The sequence below is a fragment of the Anser cygnoides genome, chromosome 2 (assembly GCF_040182565.1).
Source record: "Anser cygnoides isolate HZ-2024a breed goose chromosome 2, Taihu_goose_T2T_genome, whole genome shotgun sequence".
Taxonomy (NCBI): Eukaryota; Metazoa; Chordata; class Aves; order Anseriformes; family Anatidae; genus Anser; species Anser cygnoides.
In genome coordinates this window covers 11,889,388-11,912,580 of record NC_089874.1, presented here as the reverse complement: position 1 = coordinate 11,912,580, position 23,193 = coordinate 11,889,388, and the positions used below count along the sequence as shown (strand labels likewise).

Below are 23,193 nucleotides of genomic sequence, written 5' to 3'. Positions count from 1 at the left end.
CTTAAACAAATACAGAGAACATTTACAACTGTAAAGAAAAAACAGCAGCTCTAATTTGGGGCCTCCTGTTTTTGCTTCTTTTTGGAAAAAAAAATGGGAAGGGAAGAGAGTAAGAAAAAGAAGAAGAAAAAAAAAAAAAAGAAAAGGAGACTTTAAAAGTGTTTCTCTGAGAAATTGTGTGGCTTTTTCATATCCAGACACATCCCTTATTTTCATTCATAAGATTTCATCAAACTGGCAGAGACAAGACTAATTGTGCAAAATATACAGGGACTGTAAAGGGTGAATGCAGAATTTACCTAATCGTTTTCCAAAATGGTAAACAAAAATAACACTGAATTTCACCATTGACAATAAAGCTGAAGTAGTGTCCTATGGTGCCTATATGCTAATAGGCAATAACGTGCAAGAGATGGAAGTGCACAGTCGTAGCTGAAGATATATATCCAGCCAGATTACTTCACTGTAAACACCTACATTTAATTATCCTGCCATCTATCTTCCCCTCCTCCATAGGCTCCATATTTCACCTCTGCTACATGCATACTGCAGTTCTTCTTTTCTTGCATCACACACTCAAAAAAATGCCCTCCTCCTCCTTCTAGACATACACTAAATCTTCCGTTGTTCCACCAATGAATTGAAATATTAAATTCTGATTTTTATTGTCTGTATTGATTGCGGGATATCCTGTTGCTAGGGCCTGTGTGAGCTGTGACATGAACGCGTCTATTGCTGCTCTAAGAGTGCAGTAAATTTTACAGGCCATTGTGGTTCTCTGCCACACAAAGTGAAAGCACGAGCAAGGTCTTCGGGTACAGGTGGGAAACAATAACAACAAAAGCTTAAGGTGGCTAAAGGACCACCCAAGGCAAAAGGGATAAGGTTCAAAGTCATATTGTAAATCCGGCCTATTGCATGCACAGAATGTGTTGGGGTGAAAGACAACTCATAGAATATTCCTCTAACCGGTAATAATATGGAATAAAACTATACAGTTTTGGTTTGCAGATGGTGACTGGGGTAGGTATTAGCAACCTCAAAGCACCATTGCTGGTGCTGAAGACAAGGACCGCTCTGGTCCTAAGTCTAGCTGAAGCATTCCCTTTACCCAATGTAGCCTTTGGATTAGGTCCCAAAAGTCTCTGTTCTTCTCACTTTCATGAAAGAAACTAGCTGAGAAAGTCTGGAGAAAATAACAGCCTTTATCCTGATCACAGCCCAACAGTCTCCCATACACTGAGACGGCATCTCACGGAGATGCTGCATTTCTCAGGGAGCTATGCCTTAGCAAGAAGTGTCAAAGTATTCACTTAGGAAAATCTTTTAGCTAAAGCATTCACAAATAGCTTCATTCTTTTGGTTTGTGACATCACTACAATCCCTTAATGAAACTGCAATTCAGGGAGGCTAATTTGTGCTCTAATTATATATTAGTCTGGGCTGAAAGGTTTCTGGACAGAAAAAGGTTTTCTTCAGGCAGTCTTTTATTCTTCTTATTGTATTTACTTAACAAAGAACAGTCAGCTTTTACTGTGCTTCTTCGTAATAGAGTTGAGCTGTAATGTTACCTAGCTAAAGGCAAACATCTGCAGTCATTTTTTGATGGATTCTGATAACAGTCTTTAACAAGAGCAAGGATTAATTGCAAATGTAGGAATAACCAAGCTGAAAAGCTAACAGATGTGCTGCTGAAATAGAAAAAGATTAAGAGCTCTTCAGACAGAATGCCTTCCAGACCAGTGGCTACCTGAGAAAAGTACATTTATTAGCCAGGTAATTCAAGGAAATTCAAAGTACTTTCTCACCAATAAAGAGAGTCCCCACACAAATCGTTTGTCCTGTGCTACCTGAAAGAAGACATGCCTAGATTGTTTTTTATGGTTTTGCCACAAGATGAAAGCCCAGCACTGTTCACAATGTGCATGATTCAGAGCCATTCCACCTCACTAAGGCTTTCTAAGCAGATAGGTATTTTAGGAAAGCAAATAAGTCCTTCAGATCTATGAATCACCTTTATAAAGTGTGTTTCTCTTGCCTCCGCTCCCTAAAGTAGCCACTATGTTCATGTAGGTCCCCAGCAAAGCATCTGTAGCTTTCCAGAAGGAATTCAGACTCAACAAACTAAACAACAAACTAAACCAACTAGCTAACAAACTAAATAAAATATGTATCATCGATATTTCTGTTTCTAGTGTTTGAAAAAAAAAAAGGCTAAATTTTGAGCTAGTATCAATCAGTATCAGTTCTCATTTGGCCTTCACAGCAGGTCCAGGCTGGAGGAAGGCAGTGCTTGGGCACCACCTCTGTGATACACAGCCAGAAGCACTGCTTAGACACAGAAAGCAGTAGGGACATGCATTTGGGGTTTGCACGTGCCAGCTGTAACAAATGCGTTTCAATTCTGTGGATTTTGGTGGAGATGTGGACCTGGGAAAAACAAAAAGGAAAAGGACTTGCCAAGATGTTTTCACCTGAGAAGTGTAGAGTAGATCTGTATTTTGTCAGGGTGCACTGACAAAATACTGATTTTATATGTGTCTTTTATTCTGTTTTCTTCTAGAAAAAGTAAGCATACTGTCAACCTTTATAGCACCCTTCAAGTATCTGAGTCCTGGCGCAAGCACCATGGAGGACGAAGACAATTTAAGTAAGCAGTCTCTTTTCTTTACAAACAGATGAATAACAAAGTTCAAAAATACAAGCTCTGTAGTGTAGGGGCAATTGTGAAAAGGAGGTGGGCTTGCAAACACTGGCAGGCCCCAGGCCCAGTCCTCATGCAGAATGCAAAGTTCCCAGATGCTAAGTTTAAACATATTCTCTGATATCCAGGAAAGGAGGGGTTAACCTCAGCTCACCTTCCCACTTTTCCCTGTGCAGGCCTGGAAAATGGGGTTTATAAGCATTGTGTCACAAATACAAAGGGAAAAGTTATTACAGAAGGAATGTTTCTGTTCCGGGTCACAGTACTGTGAAGCTCCTTTTCCTTTCCTGCTTGTTACCTTATTTTGTTTGCTTGCTTTTCTCACAGTCTCTAAGAGTCAGAACTGTTTTGGTACTGTGTCTTCCCCCCAGTTTATACCTCCTAAATTACAAAGTACTTTTAAAAAATTAAAGACTGCAGAATTTGCAAGATTGTTTTCTCCATCAGTTTGGTGATATGACCTGGGGAACAAAAAGAAAAAAAAAGAAAAGAAGAAAAAAAAAATACAGTTGAGAAGGTGAGAAGGGATTTAACCAGGCTTAAACAAACTAGATGTAACCCCAAAATTAGCACAAGATTCTCTTGGGCACTTGCACTACAAGAAAGGCACTGATACCCCTGGTGCTGTGGCTGTGGAGCTGGATGGGAGCGCTGCTTGGTTGGAAGGAGATACGAAGTCTTTGAAACAACCACCAGCCTAGGAGTGTGTCCCTAGGATTGAACAGCCCTCAGCAAGCCCTCCCACTTACCACCCAGAAGCAACTGGCATGTGTTACCCAGCCCTGCTTACTGTAACATATCTTGAATCATTAAAAAAAAAAAAAAAAGAAAAAGAAAGGTGGGAAGTTTTCTAAACCAAATGAACAACTCTTTGAGTTTTAGTATCACCTACCAGATGGGCTTCTTTCCCAGCCAGACACACACTGATATGTTGCCCTATTAGAGGCAGTGGGTGGGAGGAATGTTTTTTCCCCCGTTGTTGTTGCTAATCTGCTGTGGTTTGATCATGATGCAGCACAAGGGTAATAGCTTTTGAGCACAGCCCTCTACTTTCTGCTGCTGAGGATCAAATGGACACCACAATGTACTGCTGCAGGGGGACTGGCAGGTTTTTACATATCTCAGCAAAGGTGAAAAAATCCTGAAAATCCTTCAGATTGGTCCCAGGGAGGCTACATTTTCAGGAAGAGATACGAGGAGTACACACAGGAAACATATTATGCACATGATGAGCTTGTGCAGGCACCTCCTGCGTAATGCTTCCCAAAAGTGCCACTTAGTTATTTTTAGGTAATGTAGGAAGTTTGTACAAGCCAAACACTGTAACACCATTTTCTTATTGCTGCTGTAAAGCTAAGCCTGTGCTGTCTTTAAAATAGCTCACATGGACGGGGTAAGCTACATTTTCTGAAAAAAAAAAATAGCAAATTTCACTGTTTTCAGGAACACTGTGCCTAATCCTCTCTTGGGTCAAACACTCACTCCAGTGATAACGACAGCAGCTTCTTTCTTTGCGTATACAACACATTTTAAGTGTTACTATTAGGAAACATAAAAAAAAAAAAAAAAGACAAAGATGAACTACTTTACAGTCATCCATACTTCACTGTTCACTTCTAGTATAATGGCACAGACCCCACTAATTTCTATAGCACACAGGTACCTGTGTACTAATTAGGCATTGTAAAGAGCTTCAGTGATTTGCTCTGAGTAGGCAGAACCATCTATTGTGTTAACAATTTAACAGACACCTAGGAGAATGCTAGGAAGGTAGAGCAGTGGTTGGGTTATCCCTGCTAACTGAGCATCCTCTGAGAGCACCCTGCCCAGACCATGCTGTATTAGTAGGCAGAGTCCCACCAGCTGAAATTGATTCAAATCCTCTTCCACATTCCTTTAGGCTTTCTTTAGCCATGGCAGGTTAACTGCAAGTGCATTTTAAACTGGTGGTTATTAACATATAGACAGTACTAATGTGGTTTATGATCCATAAACTAATGCTGAAAAAATGTACTGACGGCCCTAGGTACCTTTGGAATGGCATTTTGGGTAGGCTAATAGTCACTCTACAGTGAAGACTTTACCCTGACCATGAGAGAAAAGGATCGCCCTATTCATTCCCAGAGGTCAGATGTACCTAAAAGTGTAAGAACTGTCATATGGGATTAGAAATAGGATGTTTAGCTCTGTATGCTGTCTTCAACATTTGCTGTTAGTGATGCACTGAGAAAAAGGACATTTAAAGGGTGATCCTTCCCTCAGTATATCTTTCTAGCACCCAGCAAGGAATTTACTCAGCTGGAGTTTGCACCTGACTCATCATATTTCTTATACGCCAACAGACCTGTCTAGTCCTCTCCAGAGCCCACTGATGCTTTTGATCTCAACAACAGTAAGGAGCAGGAGTTCAGCAATTTTGTGTTGTCAAGAAGTTCACCCTTTTGTTGTTTCAAGTCTGCTGTCTCTAGGGCTTGGATTGTACAAAACAGTGAATAATCATTCCCCATTCACTGCCTGCTTGCCTTTCATGATGCTACAGACCTCTGCCCGTCCCTGATCTTTAATCATTCCATCCACACTATGCTACAACATCAAGGCAGACCATCACTAGACACAAACACTCATACATCTGGGGTCTACAGGAGCATATGATTCCTGTGGCTGTCATTGTTCAATGGTGCCAAATGCATAGATGTGGTGCAGCTCCCTTCTGGTGCATATAACCCTTCTCAGTGCCAGCAGGGAGATCTGAAGGTGATGGTTCCCAACGTAAGGATCTCAGACACAGCAAAAGTCATGTGGGATGAGTCCCAGCCCACGATTCAGCGTTTAGAAGCATGTTCGGTTATGAGCCTTTTGGTCAAACCCCTTTTCAGATTGCACAGTTGAGATATAGCAAGGATCATGCTTCCCAGAACGCAGGGAACACCCTCCTCCAGCAAGAAAAGCCCCAAGCCATCTCACACCAGCAGACAAAGGAGAACCAACCCCCTGGTCTTGTTCTGAAAACTGTATCCATTGCCCCCTTTCAGATCTCTCCCGTGCTTAAAGCTAAGCTCTAGTCTGGTCCAGATTCATGCATGTACTTAAATCCATTTCTGCTCGGGGCTGCCCATGTTTTTTGCTTCACATGCTCATTTGCTACCTTGGACATAGGGCATCAGAGTGTGAGCATCATCAAAGTCAGGTTATTTGAATAATTTCCCTAATTGGTGAGAGTTGTACCAGAGATGCATGGATTTCACAGTTATTTCAGACAGTAACGTGAGAAAAGTAGAGTATCTTCATTTTATTTATTCAAAAATGACCTCTCCCTTTTCCCTTCATGCTCCCCTTATCTTACATATTACCAGTAGCATGGATGGTGTGGAAAATAGGATATATATCCCAGCTTTGAGATGGCATATAAATCAGAGGCCAAGGATGGGCATTGTTTCTAAATGCTGGCATCTAGACAAACGTAGTTGTCTGTGCACCCTCGGTAGCTCATCTTCAGTTTCTGACTGTGGTGGACAAACTGCCAACTTGTGGCTGGAACAGCCACAGGCAATGGCAAACACCTTTCAAAAATGTTCAGTCTCCAGTTCAACTCAGCAAAATCCCGTACTTTTTGTGCATAGGCAATGTTTTCCTCAGAGTGGTGTTACACACCAGTAAATCCTAGCAATATTGTTTTAAGCAGCCTGAGCCCTGTGAGCTGGTGAGGAGGGCTACAGCTGCAACAGAGAGATCAGAGCTGGTTTCCCTTAAGTAGACTTACCATAATGACTTCTTTCATGAAGATTTTAAAATAGATGTCTGTGTGCTCGCAGCTAAGAGAGGAAGGAGTGATTTCTGTTGTTATCTACAAGTTTATTATTCTAAAGTCAATAGTATAAACCTAGAAATCCCCAGCAGAAGAGTTCCCAAACCTCTGTCATGGATTCAATATGTGTATGAAAATGTCATCTCGCCTGCAAGAGGAAAACTGCCCTACATCACTTTTGATGTAGTAGCTGACCTTGGACAAAGGTATCGTGGCTCTGTCTCCCAGGTTCATACCTACTGCTTCTGATTTAAAATTTTTCACTTTCAAGTATGCCAGGAATTATGGAGGTCAGTTCTTTTAACCTCTGCAGTTAATGTAATGTAGATGAACAGCAAAAGCATACTCTAGGTAAGCAGGTCAAACAGGGGCTAGACATTAAAATGCAGAACACAGGGAAGTCCTACCTGTATTGTGGAACATGCATTGGTGGCAATCTCGTGTTTGCTAAACATTTCTAACAGCAGTAACTTCCTGTTTCAGACAAATCGGTTGAATCAGAATTTTGCTACGCTACAGAGACTGCAATTTTTTTCTTTCAATATCAGAGCCTATCAATAATGTGCTGCCCCTTGTGATTCAGTATTAAAGATGCCAGCCAGAGTGAAGATGCCACCTACTACCTCTGCTTTCCCAACCGCCCTGAAAGTTGGCTTGGCAGCAGAATAACCTTCAACAGGAACAATATTATCTCTTCAAATGTAGCGTGGAGTATCGGATGGCTAGTTCTGCAGAGCCCTTATGACCCAGAGACATAGGCAGTGTCATTATTAGTGATGCATTATAGTTCTGAAAAGCTCTTGATGATGCAGACTCTCTAGGTTAACTCTACTGTGCATAATGACCAAAAGGAGAAAAACATGAAAGAGCAGACAGAAGATTGAGGAATAGTGCATAAATAAATACATTTCACTAACTGCTTTCTTCTCTCCTATTCAATTACTGAAGAAAATACAAGACTGCAATGTCTCCTCTTGCTTATAAAACTGAAAAAATCAATGAATAAACTTATCTGAGGACATATTACAGTGCAGAATTATTTTTTGAGATCTTACACAATAGGTTAGAATCTATTGCCAAAAAAAAATTTGTAATATTTTTCTTTCTCCTTTTTTTAACTCTGTCCCCTTACAATTTTATTTTTCTCCAACCTTTCATCATTGGAGAACCATATTTTATTATAATTACTTCCAAATGTGTAGAGAATGTGTTTGGGGAACTCAAGAGCAAAGACATTACAAGAGATAACAGGGCTGAAAATGATCCACAGTTTTGCATTTTCCCCGTGTGTATCCTCCGACTTACCCCTTTCCTTTTAGTGCTCTTCATTTCTAAAATTGCTTGTGATTGTTCTATTACAGCTGCTTACTGTATTTATCTTATGTAGTTTGGTGTCATTTGCCTGCTTTGTCTGATTTTCACAATAGAAGTACATGTGCCACCATTAGAGAGGTAATCTCATGTCTGCTATACAGAGGTCTCATAAAAGGCACATTTCAAAGACCTCCTATTTCAAAGATACCTGAAAGTATAAAGTAATTTCACGTTGTCCGGCTGCTGCCAGATATCACACAAGTCCATCAGGCTTGCAGGCTTTCTGAGGCACTCACAGAGTTTCGGCTGCTTCTGTTTTACATGATGCGACGACTTTTGGCCTGTTGCAGCTCCCACTGAGGTCTATGAAGAACTGAGCTGTGTCCTGGTGTTTCAGGATGAGGTCCTTCAGAAATCTGGTTGTCTGTAGGGACACTTGCATGGATTTCCTTCACTGTGATGAGGCCAAGACACACCATGCATCACCTTCACACACGCCTAGCCCTGTCCACGTATCTGCTGTGCCTAATCTCTAGAAGTTTTGTGTTTACATCACTGCATTTTTTCACTGCTTCAGTGCAAACACTCTGTTGGCCAAAAGCTGGGCTAAAGAATTTCACAGACTGAGTTTAAGACAAACAAGTAATGTTTACTTTATGTTGCCATATTTTTGTAATTAAGGTATGATGCTAAGGTCACACATTCTTGTTCACAAATTTATGGTGCTCTGACTATGAAAGAAAAAAAAAATCTGGAAAAAATACAGTAAGAATTACAAACACAAATAACCCCTGAGTTTTCTTATTCAGTGGTGCGTAATCAATACAAATTCTTTTCAATCCCGAATACAGTGTGAAGCACAAGCTATCTTTCTTGTCATGCTTCCTGACTACAATATCATTATGTACCATAACTGGGTCTGTAAAAACCTGCTAGGTAAGAGGATAGAGGAGTTGTGAAACATTGAATAAAACTCACTTTGTTCAGAAAAGTGTCTGCTTGAAATATTTCACCTTATTTTTTTTCTAAAACAAAAAAGCAAGCAAGCAAAGAGGTGTATTTAGTATGGGTGGAAACATGAGAAACAGTCACAGTGGAAAATAAATGGCTGGCCGAAGTCACTGCCAAGGCAAATAGAGCAAAGTTAAAGCTGGCGTCTCCTTCCCCCTCAGATCAGAACTTCCATAAATAGTGTTGTGAACTCAACGAGAAAAGACCACATTATCCTTGTGTCTTACTTAACCTGACCTTTTAAATGTCTTATTTCCAGTTAGGCTGGTTTAAAGATGTCACATTTTATACGGCTGAATGCCAAGTGATGAAACTTTTCTTTTTCTATTATGTATTTCTTTTTCTTTCCTTCCTCACCTGTCTTCATTCTCTCCCCTTAGCTTCAGAATATAAAAATTAACTAGTCACTAAGACCTTAATTTTTCAGTCCGTGTTCTGCCTCAGCAAGGCACTTCGGCACACATATGGAGCTCAGCAAGTAACGTTGGTGAGACACAGACACAGGCTGGAAGTTCAGTGAGCACCCAAGGGTGTTCAGAAAAGGGAGCCGAAAGCCTCAGCCCTGCAAATGGGCTCTCACACATGCAGTCATGCCAGGATTTTTATTCAGGTCCAAGCAGTGAGCTGCTCTCTGTGGAACAATTTGCATGAGTGCAGCCTTATCACTCTGATGAGAAAAAGTCTTTTGATAAAAGTGCAACTCATCAGGACACAAAGGAGGTTTTTAATTATGGTGGTTGGTTCCACATAATTCTCTGCGGGCCCCTGTGCATCTGTCAGCACAGCCTAAGACTGGGCTGCAGCAAAGACACGCTGCTCCAGCAGAAGCTCCTTGAGGCGTAGACGGATGCTCACCTCTTGTATCCTTGCAGCCAGCTTGTACATCAGGGCAGAGAGGAAGCCGAACATGGCCATGGCCTTGCAGAAAGGGGAAAGATGATTCTCTGTCCTCTATGGACCTCCCCCGTGCCTGGGACTCACACATCCTGCACAGGTGGCATGCTCGTGTCTGACAACAAAACATGGAAAAGGCTCCGCGAGCAATGTTGGTTGGAATGCAGCAGGCAGCCAGGCAGTGCTCTGAAAGGGATCAGGTGCATCGCTCCAGGGATGGGTTGCTTCACGGGTTGATTAAATTCATGTTTACTTCCCCAACTTGGTCTCTGCCCCAGGCAAGGCACAGGAGGGCTGGGGGATGCATCAGAGATGCAATACGTTTAAACAAAATCATCAGAAATGACAGAAATGTCCTATGACGCTTATTTAGATATAAGCACATTTTCTGTCTCATTCAGGACATCAGTGAGACGAATCTCCATTCTCAGTCATATATCTGCTGTAGCAAAGAGCACCACAAGCACTGCAAAAGAGTAGTTTAGAGCAGTGTGATTCATTGGCACAACAGCAGCAGAGTGCTCCCCCCACCGCTCCCCATTGTCATTTCATCCCCTTCCCCCATCCCGTAGTGCTTCCTAGCAGTCTCTCTCTCCCACTGCTTTCTTTGACATAGATCATCCTTTACAACAGTAATCACTCCCGTCATGATGCTCTGGCTTCTCCTTCTCTGATTTAGATTTACCTAGAATTTTTGCAATATTATTTGTTGCTGATGCAGGAGCTAAGAGTATCTGCAATTGAACTTGACAGAAAGACTCTCATTTATTAAACTGGAATCTGAGGCCAGACCAAATTATTGTTTCAAATGCTAGGAATGTCTTTCTGATCATTTTTTAAGCTGGATTTGTGATGTTAGCAACAAAAGAACCTATGGTGTGAGTAGAACTGGTCAATGTATTCATAGCAAATAAATTATTCAATGCATTTGCCCATTTTTCTATTTGTGATTCATTTGTGAATCACTTGTGATTTCTAATAATGTGTTCATAAGTATTCGCACACATGGATTATAGAAAAAAAAAAAAAAAAGCCTTAGGAAGCTTTGCAAACTATTCACTTTTCACTATAATTATCCAGTGTGAATAGAGTATTTTATTTAAATCACATGGCATCAGTTATACTTTATCTTTGAGTGATGTAATCTTTTTTAAAACAGGAGGCTATTGACTAACAGAAGTAGGACCTTAGGAACAAATAATCATTCAGGACATGCAGAGAATCTGTGCTATGACAAGGAAACCAGCCAAAAAGAGGACAAGCAAGGATATCTATCATTAACTTTTTTTTTTTTTTTGGCTATTTTTCCAGCCCCAGGCATGATGTCAGCTGCTCTGATGACAACTGTAATGTGAGGTTTTTTCTTTCTTTACTGACAGGTACCAGCAGTGCAGAAGTAAAGGAAAATCGAAACATTGGCAACCTGGAGGATCATCCAATACCCTCTAATGAGAGGGCAAGAGGGGGAACACCTAGCAGTAAGAGAAAAAGACCCTTAGAGGATGGCAATAATGGCCATTTCTGCAAACTCCAACTCATCTGGAAGAAAGTCTCATGGTCAGTGACACCAAAGAATGCTCTGGTCCAGCTACATGAACTTAAACCAGGTTTACAATACAAAATGGTTTCCCAGACAGGTCCAGTACACGCTCCAGTCTTTGCTGTTGCTGTGGAAGTAAATGGACTTACGTTTGAAGGCACAGGGCCCACGAAAAAGAAAGCCAAAATGCGTGCTGCGGAGCTAGCTCTGAAGTCATTTGTCCAGTTCCCCAACGCCTGCCAAGCTCACTTTGCCATGGGGAACTGCATCAACCCATCCACGGACTTTACTTCTGATCAGGCAGACTTCCCAGATACTCTGTTCAAGGAGTTCGAACCATCCACACACAGCGAGGACTTTTCAGTCTATAACCCGGTTAATAACGAATTGCTTTCCACCGCTTATCGCCACGGGCGCTTACTCTGCCATACGTTGGACCTAATGGGCCATGGTAAGCAAAACAGGCACAAGATGGCCTCCAAAGCGGAGAGCGAGAAGAACCCGGTGGTGCTGCTAAATGAGCTGCGGTCAGGCCTGCGGTATGTCTGCCTGTCAGAGACCGTGGAGAAGCAGCACATCAAGAGCTTTGTGATGGCGGTGCGAGTGGACGGGCGAACATTTGAAGGCTCAGGACGTAGCAAGAAGCTGGCCAAGGGCCAAGCAGCGCAGGCCGCGCTGCAGGCCCTCTTTAACATTCGGCTGCCCAGCCACATTCCCAGCAGGAGTAAATGTCACCATTTGCCACAGGTGAGAGCTCCTGGGTAGCCACCACCACGTTGGAGGAACTCTTTCAGTTAGTGCGATCGGTGTTGCTGTTACTGCTGTTGTGCTATCAGATGGCTCCTCTGATATTACAGCAAGAGCCGTGCCACAAAATAGCTCCCTTTTCATAGAAAAAAAGCATGTATCACAGGCAAAAGCTTAAAAATCATATCCAAAATCTTTGGGCACAATTTGCCATCCCTTTCTATATGAGGCATAGATGAGAGGCAGAAGGTAGGGCAAAATGTCAACGTTTCAATTTGGTAGAGAAAATGGTAACATTGACACATGCAGAAAAAGCAGGTCATTTTGTAATGCTGCCTCTTTCTTGCTGTGGGTCCATAAACAAAGGGATGTCCCATATTCTCCTTTTAGAGTTATTTTTTGCTGAGGACAGCACTATCCAGAGGAGATAGCAATGACATGGAATGTGTCTTTGTTAGAGCAAACTCTTCTGACAATTCTGTCACTAGAAAATATAGGAATTTTTGGTTTTTATAGTCTTACATTTTTTTGTTTTGCCTCCTTTTTTTTTTCTTTTTTTTTTTCCAAATATGCCTCTAACAGGGAATGGTGAAAGCTCTGAAATTTTCCTGGAATAAATGTAGATATTACTGCTGTATTCATACACAAAATACAGATCTGAGGTACACGCTTAGGACATCAAAATTTCATAGTTGGTTATATGCCAAAGGCTATCTTAGCATTACTCAGACTTGTGTCAATTTTCTAGGTTCAAAGGAAGCCAGGATTTGCAGACACTGAGAAGCATTACATGGGCTCAAGTGATTTCTTGGTTTGTTTCCACTATCATAAAAGGTTTGATCCACCAGCACCAGGAGGTGATCTACCACCACAAAGCTCCCTTTCTGAAGGGAGTTGTTAATGTCCAGGATTTATTGCAAAGCACTGGGAGCTCTAAGAATTATTCTGCTGCTGGCTTGCTGTGAGACCCTAGGCAAGTCATTTAAATCCAATATTCCTGTAATAAAAAATGGGCATATTATATGAAAGAACACTTTAAGATCCTTAAGTAGTGTGTAAATGCAAATTGTTAGTAGCAATTTCCATTAACGTTAGTAAAGATGTTCATTAGCAAGACCGAGTTTGATAGGAGATGAATTCTTTATGTGACACGATTGCCTACAGAACCCAGGAATTTTATCTAGTGACCTGGAATTTTCTTTCCTCTGTTTCCAAAAAGGAAACATGAGAAATGTGAGAAATTCTAAAATACATCATAATCCTCCACCTCCTTCCCTTTAATTCTGGTTTATAAACTCCTTGTACAAGTGGGATACTAGCATAATTTAAGAACAGAAGTGATCTTCACAGACTGCTTTGCAGGCATTTTGGAGGCTTTGACCAACCTGGCAGTTCTATCCTCTCAGTACTCCTCTGAAGTATGGATGAGATTTAATTGAGAACTCCATGCTGTCTCCTGTCTTAATTAGTTCTGGTTAAAAAAAAAAAAAAAAAGTTTGTTTTGAGGAACATGCCTGTCCTTCCCCATGGAAACCCAGCAATTGGATATAAAGAGGAATTTCTATTCGTGTCCTACTGGCTGCTTTACTGCCCTCAGTGAACTTCGCTGGGTGGATCAGCAGGTAAATACCATGCATTCATCAACAGATAACTTGGTATCTCATATTCTGAAACTGCAGGACAAGTACCACTGCTTTGATTCCTGGATCTCTCAAATATTTCCTGGTTACTTGGCTTCTTGATATCCTCCATCCAAATACCACATCTTACCTGGATCCCAGATTGTTCACTGTAAAACACATTCTTCATCGTGTATTCTCTTTCTCTCTCTCTCTCTTTTTTAAGGCTTTTTCTGACCTCCTTACCTTCGTTTTCTCACTGTTCTGGAAGTATAAATGTCAGTGAAAAGGAGTCATCAAACTTCGTCTGTCAGTATTTTTAAATGGTTACGTTTTGTCCAACTAAAAGATTAGTCAGGCACTTTTAATGCCAGCACTCAGCACATTAATTGAGAGAGAAGCCTTAACATTGATTTCTTCTGACTTCCTTACTAACTTTTTTCATCAACAGACATAGCGACCATGACACAAAACCTGAGTTTGTGATAGTCGGTTATGTTGTAAGCCAACTTCCACTGACACCAGCAAATGTATTTCCACCGACTTCCTTGGGCACTAAATACAGAAGCATCTCTACTTGTTCCGGCTGCGTTATGCAGCATCTCATCAAGTGGCTCTTTGCTCACTGCTTCAGTCAGTCCATCTGGCTGTTTTGTCAGTCGAAGCAGTGGTAACTGTACTGGAAAGAGTGTTGTTCTCATTGAGCTGTGGTCAGAACCAGCTGCCTTGAAAGTTGTTTCAGCTCCTTCCTATCTCTCTGATCTTCTGTGAAACATATTTTCAAGGACACATTTCAAGCCACATTTTCAAAGCTATGCCTACTTTTCATTTAGTAAGTTCAGCTTGTTTTGTGTCTAAATCTATTTAAAAGCATGAAAGCACTCTGAAACTCAGACAGCTTAGGGACAGAATTTGAAATATCAGGGGGTTTTAATTTCTTCACAGAACAAGGAGTAACTGTTCTTCTATGCGGCCACCACTCTTTTTTTTTGTGTGTGTGTGTGTGTGCGCGCGCCATCTTATTTTTTAGGATATCAGATAACTAACTCATGGATAGTAAGGACAGGCAAACTAGATCAGTTTCACCCATATTTTGAATATTTTGTAGAATACAGGCGTATGTTTATCTCTGTGGTTGTCCTTCCCAAAGAATATTATGCCTTTGTGTGTCTCTGCTCCTGTTCCCATTGCTGTTATCAGTGGCTATATATAGGAGGCCAGAATTTGGCCTTTCCTGATTACAGCCTGACTGGAAACAGGAAAAGCCAAAAACCTCGTAACACTGGTAGCCCAGCTGTGCTGAACTTATGGATTTGACTTTGTCTAAGGAAGTGTCAAAAATTTTACATGTTCTTATCAGCTGGAACTCCAACCATTGACATTTGTGCCTGGCTTATCAAGGCTCCCAGGGACTTGGTGTTCCTCAGCCTGGCCCTCAGGCATGCTCTCAGCCTGACAGCCACTTTCCCTGCTGACCAAGGGAGATTCAAGGCAAAATGTCAAAAAACGCACTGTTTTCTCCAGTCTGTCCTAATAGGTGCTGCCTACACAGGAGGCTTCTCGAACCGCCAGGAAATGTAGAGCATAGATGTAAAGTCCTGCCATATTGATCTCTTCTGATTCAGGCAAAACAAAGAAATGCAAGAACAGCAAAACCAGAAATAGATGAATTCCCTGGGGCAACTGAGTCAAACTTGGTTCTTCAGCTGTCTCCCCTGCCCCTCTCCTGCCAATGCTAAAAACCCACCATGAAATTTCGAGCGCTTTAAATTGCCGGTGTTTTTGTAAAAGAATATCACTCTGCCTCTGATTTTCTTCTCTGTGATTGTTCCACTATGTGTTTGGCATGACTGCAAAATTATACCCCAAAATAAACAACACCTCACGCTTTACACCAGGAGAAAAATATATTAACTCAAAATTTAAAGATAACATAATCCAAATTGTGGCTTCTCTGCGGTCCTCAACAGTGTTTTGATCCAATTCTGTGATTCACGTACATGTACAACAATGGCTGGGGTTCCGAGCTCCTGAACGTGTATAAGGTGAATAGGAGGTAGCTGAGATTATCAAAGGACGATCTGAAATGATCACAAGATTTGCCCATCAATCTGCCAGCAACTGTTCTTCCTCAAACCAGATGTCTTATCTGTGCTAGGCCACCAAAGCATGAGATAAGTACTATTGATGGTCTGGGACTGGGCATACCATGTTGATCAGAGTAGCCAAGGAGGAGCCTGGAGAGCTGCTAAACTAATGAAGAACTGCAGAGAGAAAGTGAGTCATGAGAATGGAAAGTACAGTGCACCACTGTGTGCCTTTTCTAAGTCACTAAATAATTGCTCCTTGTTTCCTAGCATACTTGGTCTGAACTCAAACTGTCTATCAAATGGTATGTACTTTCTTCAATTATCAGCTTTTATGGAAGTCTGACAATTATTTCTCCCCACATTGTTAGATAATATTCTTGTAATCCAGAATGGGAGATGGCAACGAGGAGAGCTGACCCAGCCAGCCCTAATGAGTCTGCACTGTAGATATCTGCGCTCACACTCCCAGACTTTCTGAGTGCCGTGCACTCATTTCAGGAGATCAAGGTGACCCCCAACTGCATCTGACCAGTTTACAGATTGTTTTTCTAATCTTACAGTCCGTCTAATCTATCTCACTCAGTCTAAACAGCATTCTTACTGCTGTAGAGCAAAACCATTAATTAATAATAGAGGGGTGCTTGGATTTCAAATGGACCTAAATTAAAAACGAATAGGTGTGAAAATCACATTCACTCTGCTTTGAAATTGCTTAACACTGCTGTTGCTGGTTCACATCCAGAGCCTCCAAAGCAGTCCTTGCAAATTTATTTATTTAAATGAAGTCTCGTTGTGACTTGCATTTGTGTCATCAGAGAGATGCAAAGTTTTTTCTCCTTCTGCAAGTAAGGTTAACCATTTAAATCCAGTTAAATCCATTTTTCACAAGTGCCATTTGCAGACCAGAGCAATCTAGTATTCACATTGCACTGATTCTTTACCCTGTGCAGATTGAAGCTTCCTGCCAGCTAACCACAGTATCACCTCCGTGAACAACGTCATGGAAAGAGCAAGCACCACGTCAGGGAAAGCCTTGTACCCCATGCCTCTTATCTGCTTCCCTCCAAAAGCTTGTTTCTCTGGCTTGTAAAACACTTCATTTCCATTCAGTATCAATTGTTCCTGCCTCCTTCACTTTATTTCTCTAACTATCCTAATTTGCCAACTTCCTTGCTACCATGCCCTCTCACCTGTGTTGCAATTAAGCCAGTGCTGAGGATGGCAATGATAGATTTGACTCTGGTGTGAAGAGGGACAGCACAGAACTAACAGTGACTTTTGATACGCTGTTCCAGTGTGTTTATGTGCAGAGCTTTGTCTCATTGAGTGACCAAGTACATTTTTTATAGCTGTTTCTGTCTCCTACCATGCAAAGAGAAGCAGCTGATAGGTATGTGTGTAGCCCCTGACAGTGAGATGCGAGAAAGGGAAATGGTGGGGACCAAAGAAATGCCTCTGCAATACAAATATTGTTTGATTTTCAACCATCTGTTTCTGACTCTGCAGGTGGGGGAAGCTGTTTTTTATAATCAGAGCAACAGGCAGTCAAGACACTTATAGGATTACAGTTTCTTAAGGAAAACAAGAGCAAATATATATATATATATATTTACAGGCACAGCATTAGTGCACTGGATACTGTTATTATTCTCCTGGCTGCTAATAAGATTGCAGTCGCTTCTAGGCTCACAGTTGAGGAACTAGGACCACCTCTGCACCCCTCATATAAGTCTAACATAAAAGATGATGATTGCCCCATAGACATTACAGTGAGAGTCTCAAATGAAGAAATTACCAAGTTTTAATGTATATTAAAAAGATCAAAGATCAAAGGGAGATGCTGAAGGGCCACCTACACAGAATCAGAAGAAACAAATTAATAGGGTAGCAAGGGCTTCAATCTCTTGCTCTTACAGAAGCAACACATAAGTGCAGCCACTTTAAGGGGTCTGCACATGAGGTACAGTCATCACTGCAAAACAGCACATTACTTTGCATCAACAATTGTCTGGCTAGGTGCTGCAGGAACAAGCACCGGAGACAGCGTATACATCTCCACCCAAACACCACCAAAAGAAGCAGGAGCCCGTCTGTGCCATGGGATGCATTTTGGGAGGCTTCCCATCTACACCTCTCTCTTTTGCTCCTCAGTGGCGGTACCCTGTAACCCTGCTCCCTCCTGCCCATAGATAATTCCAGCATCACCCCAAAAGGACTCCTCTGCACTCATCTTTAAGTTCTACGTGACGCAGAGCGTGCTCGGGGCTTTCAGAGTACCTGAGTTCTGCTAAGCTTCTGACAGAGAGGTCAAAGTATACTGCTTACCTAACTAATAATAGTTAGAGCCATAATAATGCTGATAATTAGTTAATGAATGGCTGATTCTCCATTCACAGAAGTGAAAAACTAATTTTTATATCTTCAAGAAAAAAAATCTTCAAGGCATAAAGACATTTTTCTCAAGTGTATATTTATATAAATTTAAGTTTATAAACAACCTAAATCCTTTCTTCCTCTGAAAAAGGGAAAAATAAAAACATCCAATTTTCCTTTACAAGGAACCTGAAGAGTCCACTGTGATTAAAGTGCATTTAGAGTAGGGTGAATCTGATTTAGCCATCTGACTTGGCTGCTGACTGCTCTTTTATTGTAACTGCAAATACTTCGTGCCATCGATACTGCCACAGAACCAGTGTTTCGTTTCTTCCCTTCACAGCCTAGATTGCTTATTAAATATGGCTAATGATAGGCAGAAAGGACCCTGCTGGCTTCTGCTATTTACCACGATGAACCAGCCTTGTCTATCCTGGGAGCCGATGGCATGGATCTGATTTGTGAAGAATTATTATTTGTGCGACATGTTATGGGGAGAGAGTTTATGCAGGGCTCCGGCAACGAGCAGAGCTAGTTAGTACATGAAAGCTGAATCCCAGCGTGGTGTCATCCGCACATAAAACTTCCTCCTAAACCAGATACTCTCACAGCTGGCAGAGTCACCTTTGTTGCTTTCTGGCTTTGTAACTGAACTAGAGACACTTCAAAAAGCTCCCGGCAAGCTGGACCTCATTAAAGCTCCTGCTTCGTCCTGGACTCGCATCCTGACATTGTTTATGATGCTTCATTATTATCTACTTAATACGAGCCATGGTTGTTCTGCTCCGCTAAATGGAGCTGTAATACAAGTGCCCGGAGTGAATTTTTCTTTGGTCGAGTTCCATGAAAAGCCTTCTCTGCCCGAGCTGGAGCATTACGCTCATGCCAAAACCGCATTGTTTCTCTATTTTTATCTGTAGTCACATCTAGGAAGCCTTAATTATTCAAACAGGTTTCGCGCTCCACGCGCGGAGGATCAGAAGCCAGCCGCTGCCATCCATTTTACGATGACTACCTCCCTCTTGTGGTGCCAGCTGTGTGGCAGGCAGCGCTGCCAGGTGCCAGGAGAAGGCCAAGGGACTGGGGTGCCTGGGCACCTGTGGAGAGCCTGTGGTCCCTGGTGATGCTGCTGGGAAGCAAAAAAGAAGCTCTCAAAGAAAATGGGGAGAAAATACGACAGAAAGGGCTCAACGGTTGAGATAAGGACAGGGAGATCACTCAACAATTATTGTCACAGGGAAAACAGACCCAACATAGGGAGATTAATATCATGTATTGCCTATCACTAACAGACTAGAACAGTGAGAATAAAAGCAAACCAGAAACACCTTCCCCACTATCCACTTTCTTCTCCCTCCTTCCCCTGAGCAGTGCACGGGAACGGGGGCTGCGGTCAGTCCCTGAGGCTTTGTCCCCGCTGCTCCTTCTCGGTCCCTCTCTGCCCCTGCTCCACGCGGGTCCCTCCCACGGGATGCCGTCCTTCCCGAACTGAGCCTGCGGGGGCTGCCCACAGGCAGCAGCTCTTCAACAACTGCTCCCACACGGCTCCGTACCACAGGGTCCATCCCCCAGGAGCAAACTGCTCCAGCACGGGTCCCCCACGGGCGGCAGCTCCCCCCAGACCCCCTGCTCCTGCGGGGGCTCCTCTCCACGGGCTGCAGCTCCGGCCCGGGGCCTGCTCCTGCGGGGGCTCTCCATGGGCCGCAGCCTCCTCCAGGCCACAGCCACCTGCTCCACCGGGGGCTCCTCCACGGGCTGCAGCATGGAGATCTGCTCCGTGTGGGACCCATGGGCTGCAGGGGGACAGCCTGCTCCACCAGGGGCCTCTCCACAGGCCGCAGGGGAACTTGTGCTGCGTGCCTGGAGCACCTCCTGCCCTCCTGCTGCACTCACCTTGGGGGCTGCAGGGCTGGGTCTCACCCCTCACTCCCAGCTGCTGTAGCACAGTAGGTTTTTTTCCCCCTTCCTTAATTCTGCTCTCCCAGAGGCCCAACCAGCAACATTCATGGCCCAGCTCTGGCCAGCGGTGGGTCCCTTTTGGAGCCGGCTGGAGTTGGCTCCGATGTGACATGGGGCAGCTGCTGGGCTCTGCTCGCAGAGGCCACCCCTGCAGCCCCCCTGCTACCAAAACCTTGCCATGTAAATGCAGTACAACATTGTATTTGTATAGTAGTTTTGGAGAAAAACAATGTTTCTCTTGCCATTTATCTCAGCTAAACTTTTCATACAGAGTGCTATTGCACACATGCAAACACACCAAATAATAGGCATACCATAAAACTCAATATGGAATATAATTAGAACTTAATTTTAGGATTGGTGAGAACAGACACAACAGACTTCAGACTTGTTATAGTGGATACAAAATTATATGTGCTTTATATGTTCAGCTATTTATATAACCAAACAAAGCTAGAGAATTGGCTGAAGTTCTTCTAGAAAGAAATACCATTTGATGTTCGTTTAGTGCTTTCTTTATATGAACTCCTCACAAGTGTTTGCTGCTCAGATGGGAGCAAAATTTGTGAGAGCAAGGTGTTTGTTTTTTTCTCTTTTTTTCACATGCAGCATGCATGATGTGAACTTTTTTTAAGATAAAATATTTTTGTGAACTCCTGAGAAATAGAAATGAGAGTAGTAGGTACTCTAGTAGTAGGTACTTTTTATCATAAAGTATACTTTTTATCATAAAGTTTTTTTCAATGAAAACCATCAATATTCTCTATATCTCATGATACCCATCAGCTTCTTAGGCTGAATTCTAAGAAACATAAAATAATGTGTCTGTGAACCTTTCCTCCTCCACCTTAAATACATCAATATTGCCTTTAGACAAATCATGTTGCTTTTTCATCCTTTCTGGTTTTCTAATTGATAAATCGGTGTTTACTTTCAAGCAAGCTAAGCATTGTTTCCTATTCACCTTCTGAGCTGGAGAAGACATTTGATATGAAATCACCTAGCCATGATTGCTCTTAACCTACTTGTCATCACATCTACTGCAGGCACGAGTCACGTAATCAGACCTGAATTCAGACAATGGTACCTTAAAATCAGTGCCATGCTGAGATGTCACCCAAATGAACCTATGCTACTGAAGCCACACTGATTTGCTGTATAAATTCCTTGTGTGCTGTTTTTATCCTTTATGTACTTCACCTCTAAAAACTAAAGGTCGAAGGAGGGTATTCCTTTAAACAAACAAACTCAAATGAACAAAATGAATGTGTTTCAGTTTCTTCAGAGAAGTAGCCTAGAAGTCCCATGGTTTCTAGGTTTTTCTGTTCATGTCATTTCATTGCTGAGTTCCTATTTTTAGACCATCTTCTCTGAACTGGACATTACTACTCACAGAAATAATTACAATCCACTCCCTTCCCTCCTATGTGGGTCATTGCTTTATTAGGTTAAACACAATGAATAACGTGAGTCTCCAGGGTCTTGCAGGGAGGCTGAAGTCAGAAGCATTGGCTTCATTTCTTGTTTCATAATTAGTTTTTATCCAAACCAACTCTGCCCTATACTTTTAAGGAATAATCCTCTCAGGGATATCAGAGAATAAACTCATTACTCCTGAATCAGCCCCCTCCTTTCTTCCAGTCTCCTTGATACACATAGACAAGTCATTCTAACCCTCTGTGCCTAATGACCCATGTACACTCATAATATGGAACAATAGTTCATAATAGTACCACGATTAAACTGTTAGGGCTTGGTTGTCCTGGTCATTGCAGAGAAACAGTGTCCAAGAGAGATGCAGGAATTGAATGTTCATGTTTAAACTTGATCAAGCTACCCAGAAACCCTCTACAAACCAAGTCAGTGGCCATCAACATGCAGCAGCAAAAAAAAAAAAAAAAAAAAAAAAGCTAGAAAATAAGGGAGCAGTGGCTGACAACACAGCAGGCATAAAGTCAAGTTCCTTGCAGCCTCATAGTCATGGCAGCAATAAGGGGGCAGATGAGCTGACTGATACACCCCAGAAGACACAAATCAGAGCCACACTGAAGCTTGTGTGCCTGTGTATGAACAATCCATATTAAAAGGGAAATGGCTGTCCTGTGAGCCAAAAGTGAGCTGCTGTACCACTTGGAATAGCAGCATGATTCACTGAAGATATTTTCCTATAATAATGCTAATAGTGGCTCATAACATGATACCGTGAAGAGAAGAGGAATGTCGCATAAGCGTCACAGTTCTGGAAAACACTTTCACAGATGCTAAAGACAGTTATCAGCTCCCACCCAAAAAAAAGAAAAAAGAAAAAAAAAAGCCCTGGCACGCACATACCTATGGATCATATGGATCATTGAGCTTGCAGCTCAGCCCAAGAGTTTTGCTATTCCCAGCCAGGACTGGCAAAACATTACAACATTGTCAAATTTTGCTGCGTTTTGGATGGATGTTTTCCCTCAGCATAGGGCAACTCAGCATCTTTTCCTTAAATCCACAGAGGGAGCTAACATTGTATTAGTGTAGCCTGATTGTCATGACTTTCCAATATTGACTTCTGGTAATAGCCCTGCTCTCCTGGAGTCCATCTTTAGTGCTGGATTACTTGGGGGTTCGCTGGAAAGTTCATTTTAGCATATCGTAATATATCTATATCGTAATATGGAGTTACGTGGACATTAGCAGAATAGCAGACATGAGTTCTTAACACAGGTATCTTTGTCCATTTTGTGCTCATCTTAAAAAATACACCTTCTTCAATACCACAGCACGTTTTCTCTGACTATAATTCATGCACATTTTTCTGAGTTGCTATATGGTCTTAACCAGCAATCTTTATTCTGACAAGTATCTTGGCATGGCTAAAGAAATCTGTGGATTCTATTTGTCCTTTCTCTAGGCTCTGGCTCCAAAGCAGAGAAGACAGCAAGACCTCTTAAAAAATTCTTTATTTCTAAAATAAGCCAATTATTTTACCCATAAATTCACAAAAAAAAAAAAAAAAGTTTTGAAAGACATTTCACATTGCCATACAAAGCCTCAAGTAGAAAGAATTTTCTTTTGTGTGTGTGTGTGTGTGTGTGTGTAAGTGTAATATTTTGGTCACAATCATAATAACAGGCGATGCCCTTTGCTTTCCCAGG

At 42.1% G+C, this 23,193-nt stretch overlaps 1 protein-coding gene across 2 annotated transcripts in view; it reads left to right on the top strand.

Moving 5' to 3' along the window:
* Window positions 1-23,193, top strand: part of ADARB2 (adenosine deaminase RNA specific B2 (inactive)) — a 313,325-nt gene that overhangs the window by 199,862 nt on the left and 90,270 nt on the right. The window contains exons 2-3 of one of the 2 annotated variants that reach the window (XM_013185763.3): window positions 2,564-2,650; window positions 11,108-12,015. In XM_013185763.3, the coding sequence (XP_013041217.2) occupies window positions 2,564-2,650; window positions 11,108-12,015 (995 nt within the window). The remainder of the gene's footprint in view (window positions 1-2,563; window positions 2,651-11,107; window positions 12,016-23,193) is intronic. The other variant, XM_048047579.2, reaches the window with a different exon arrangement.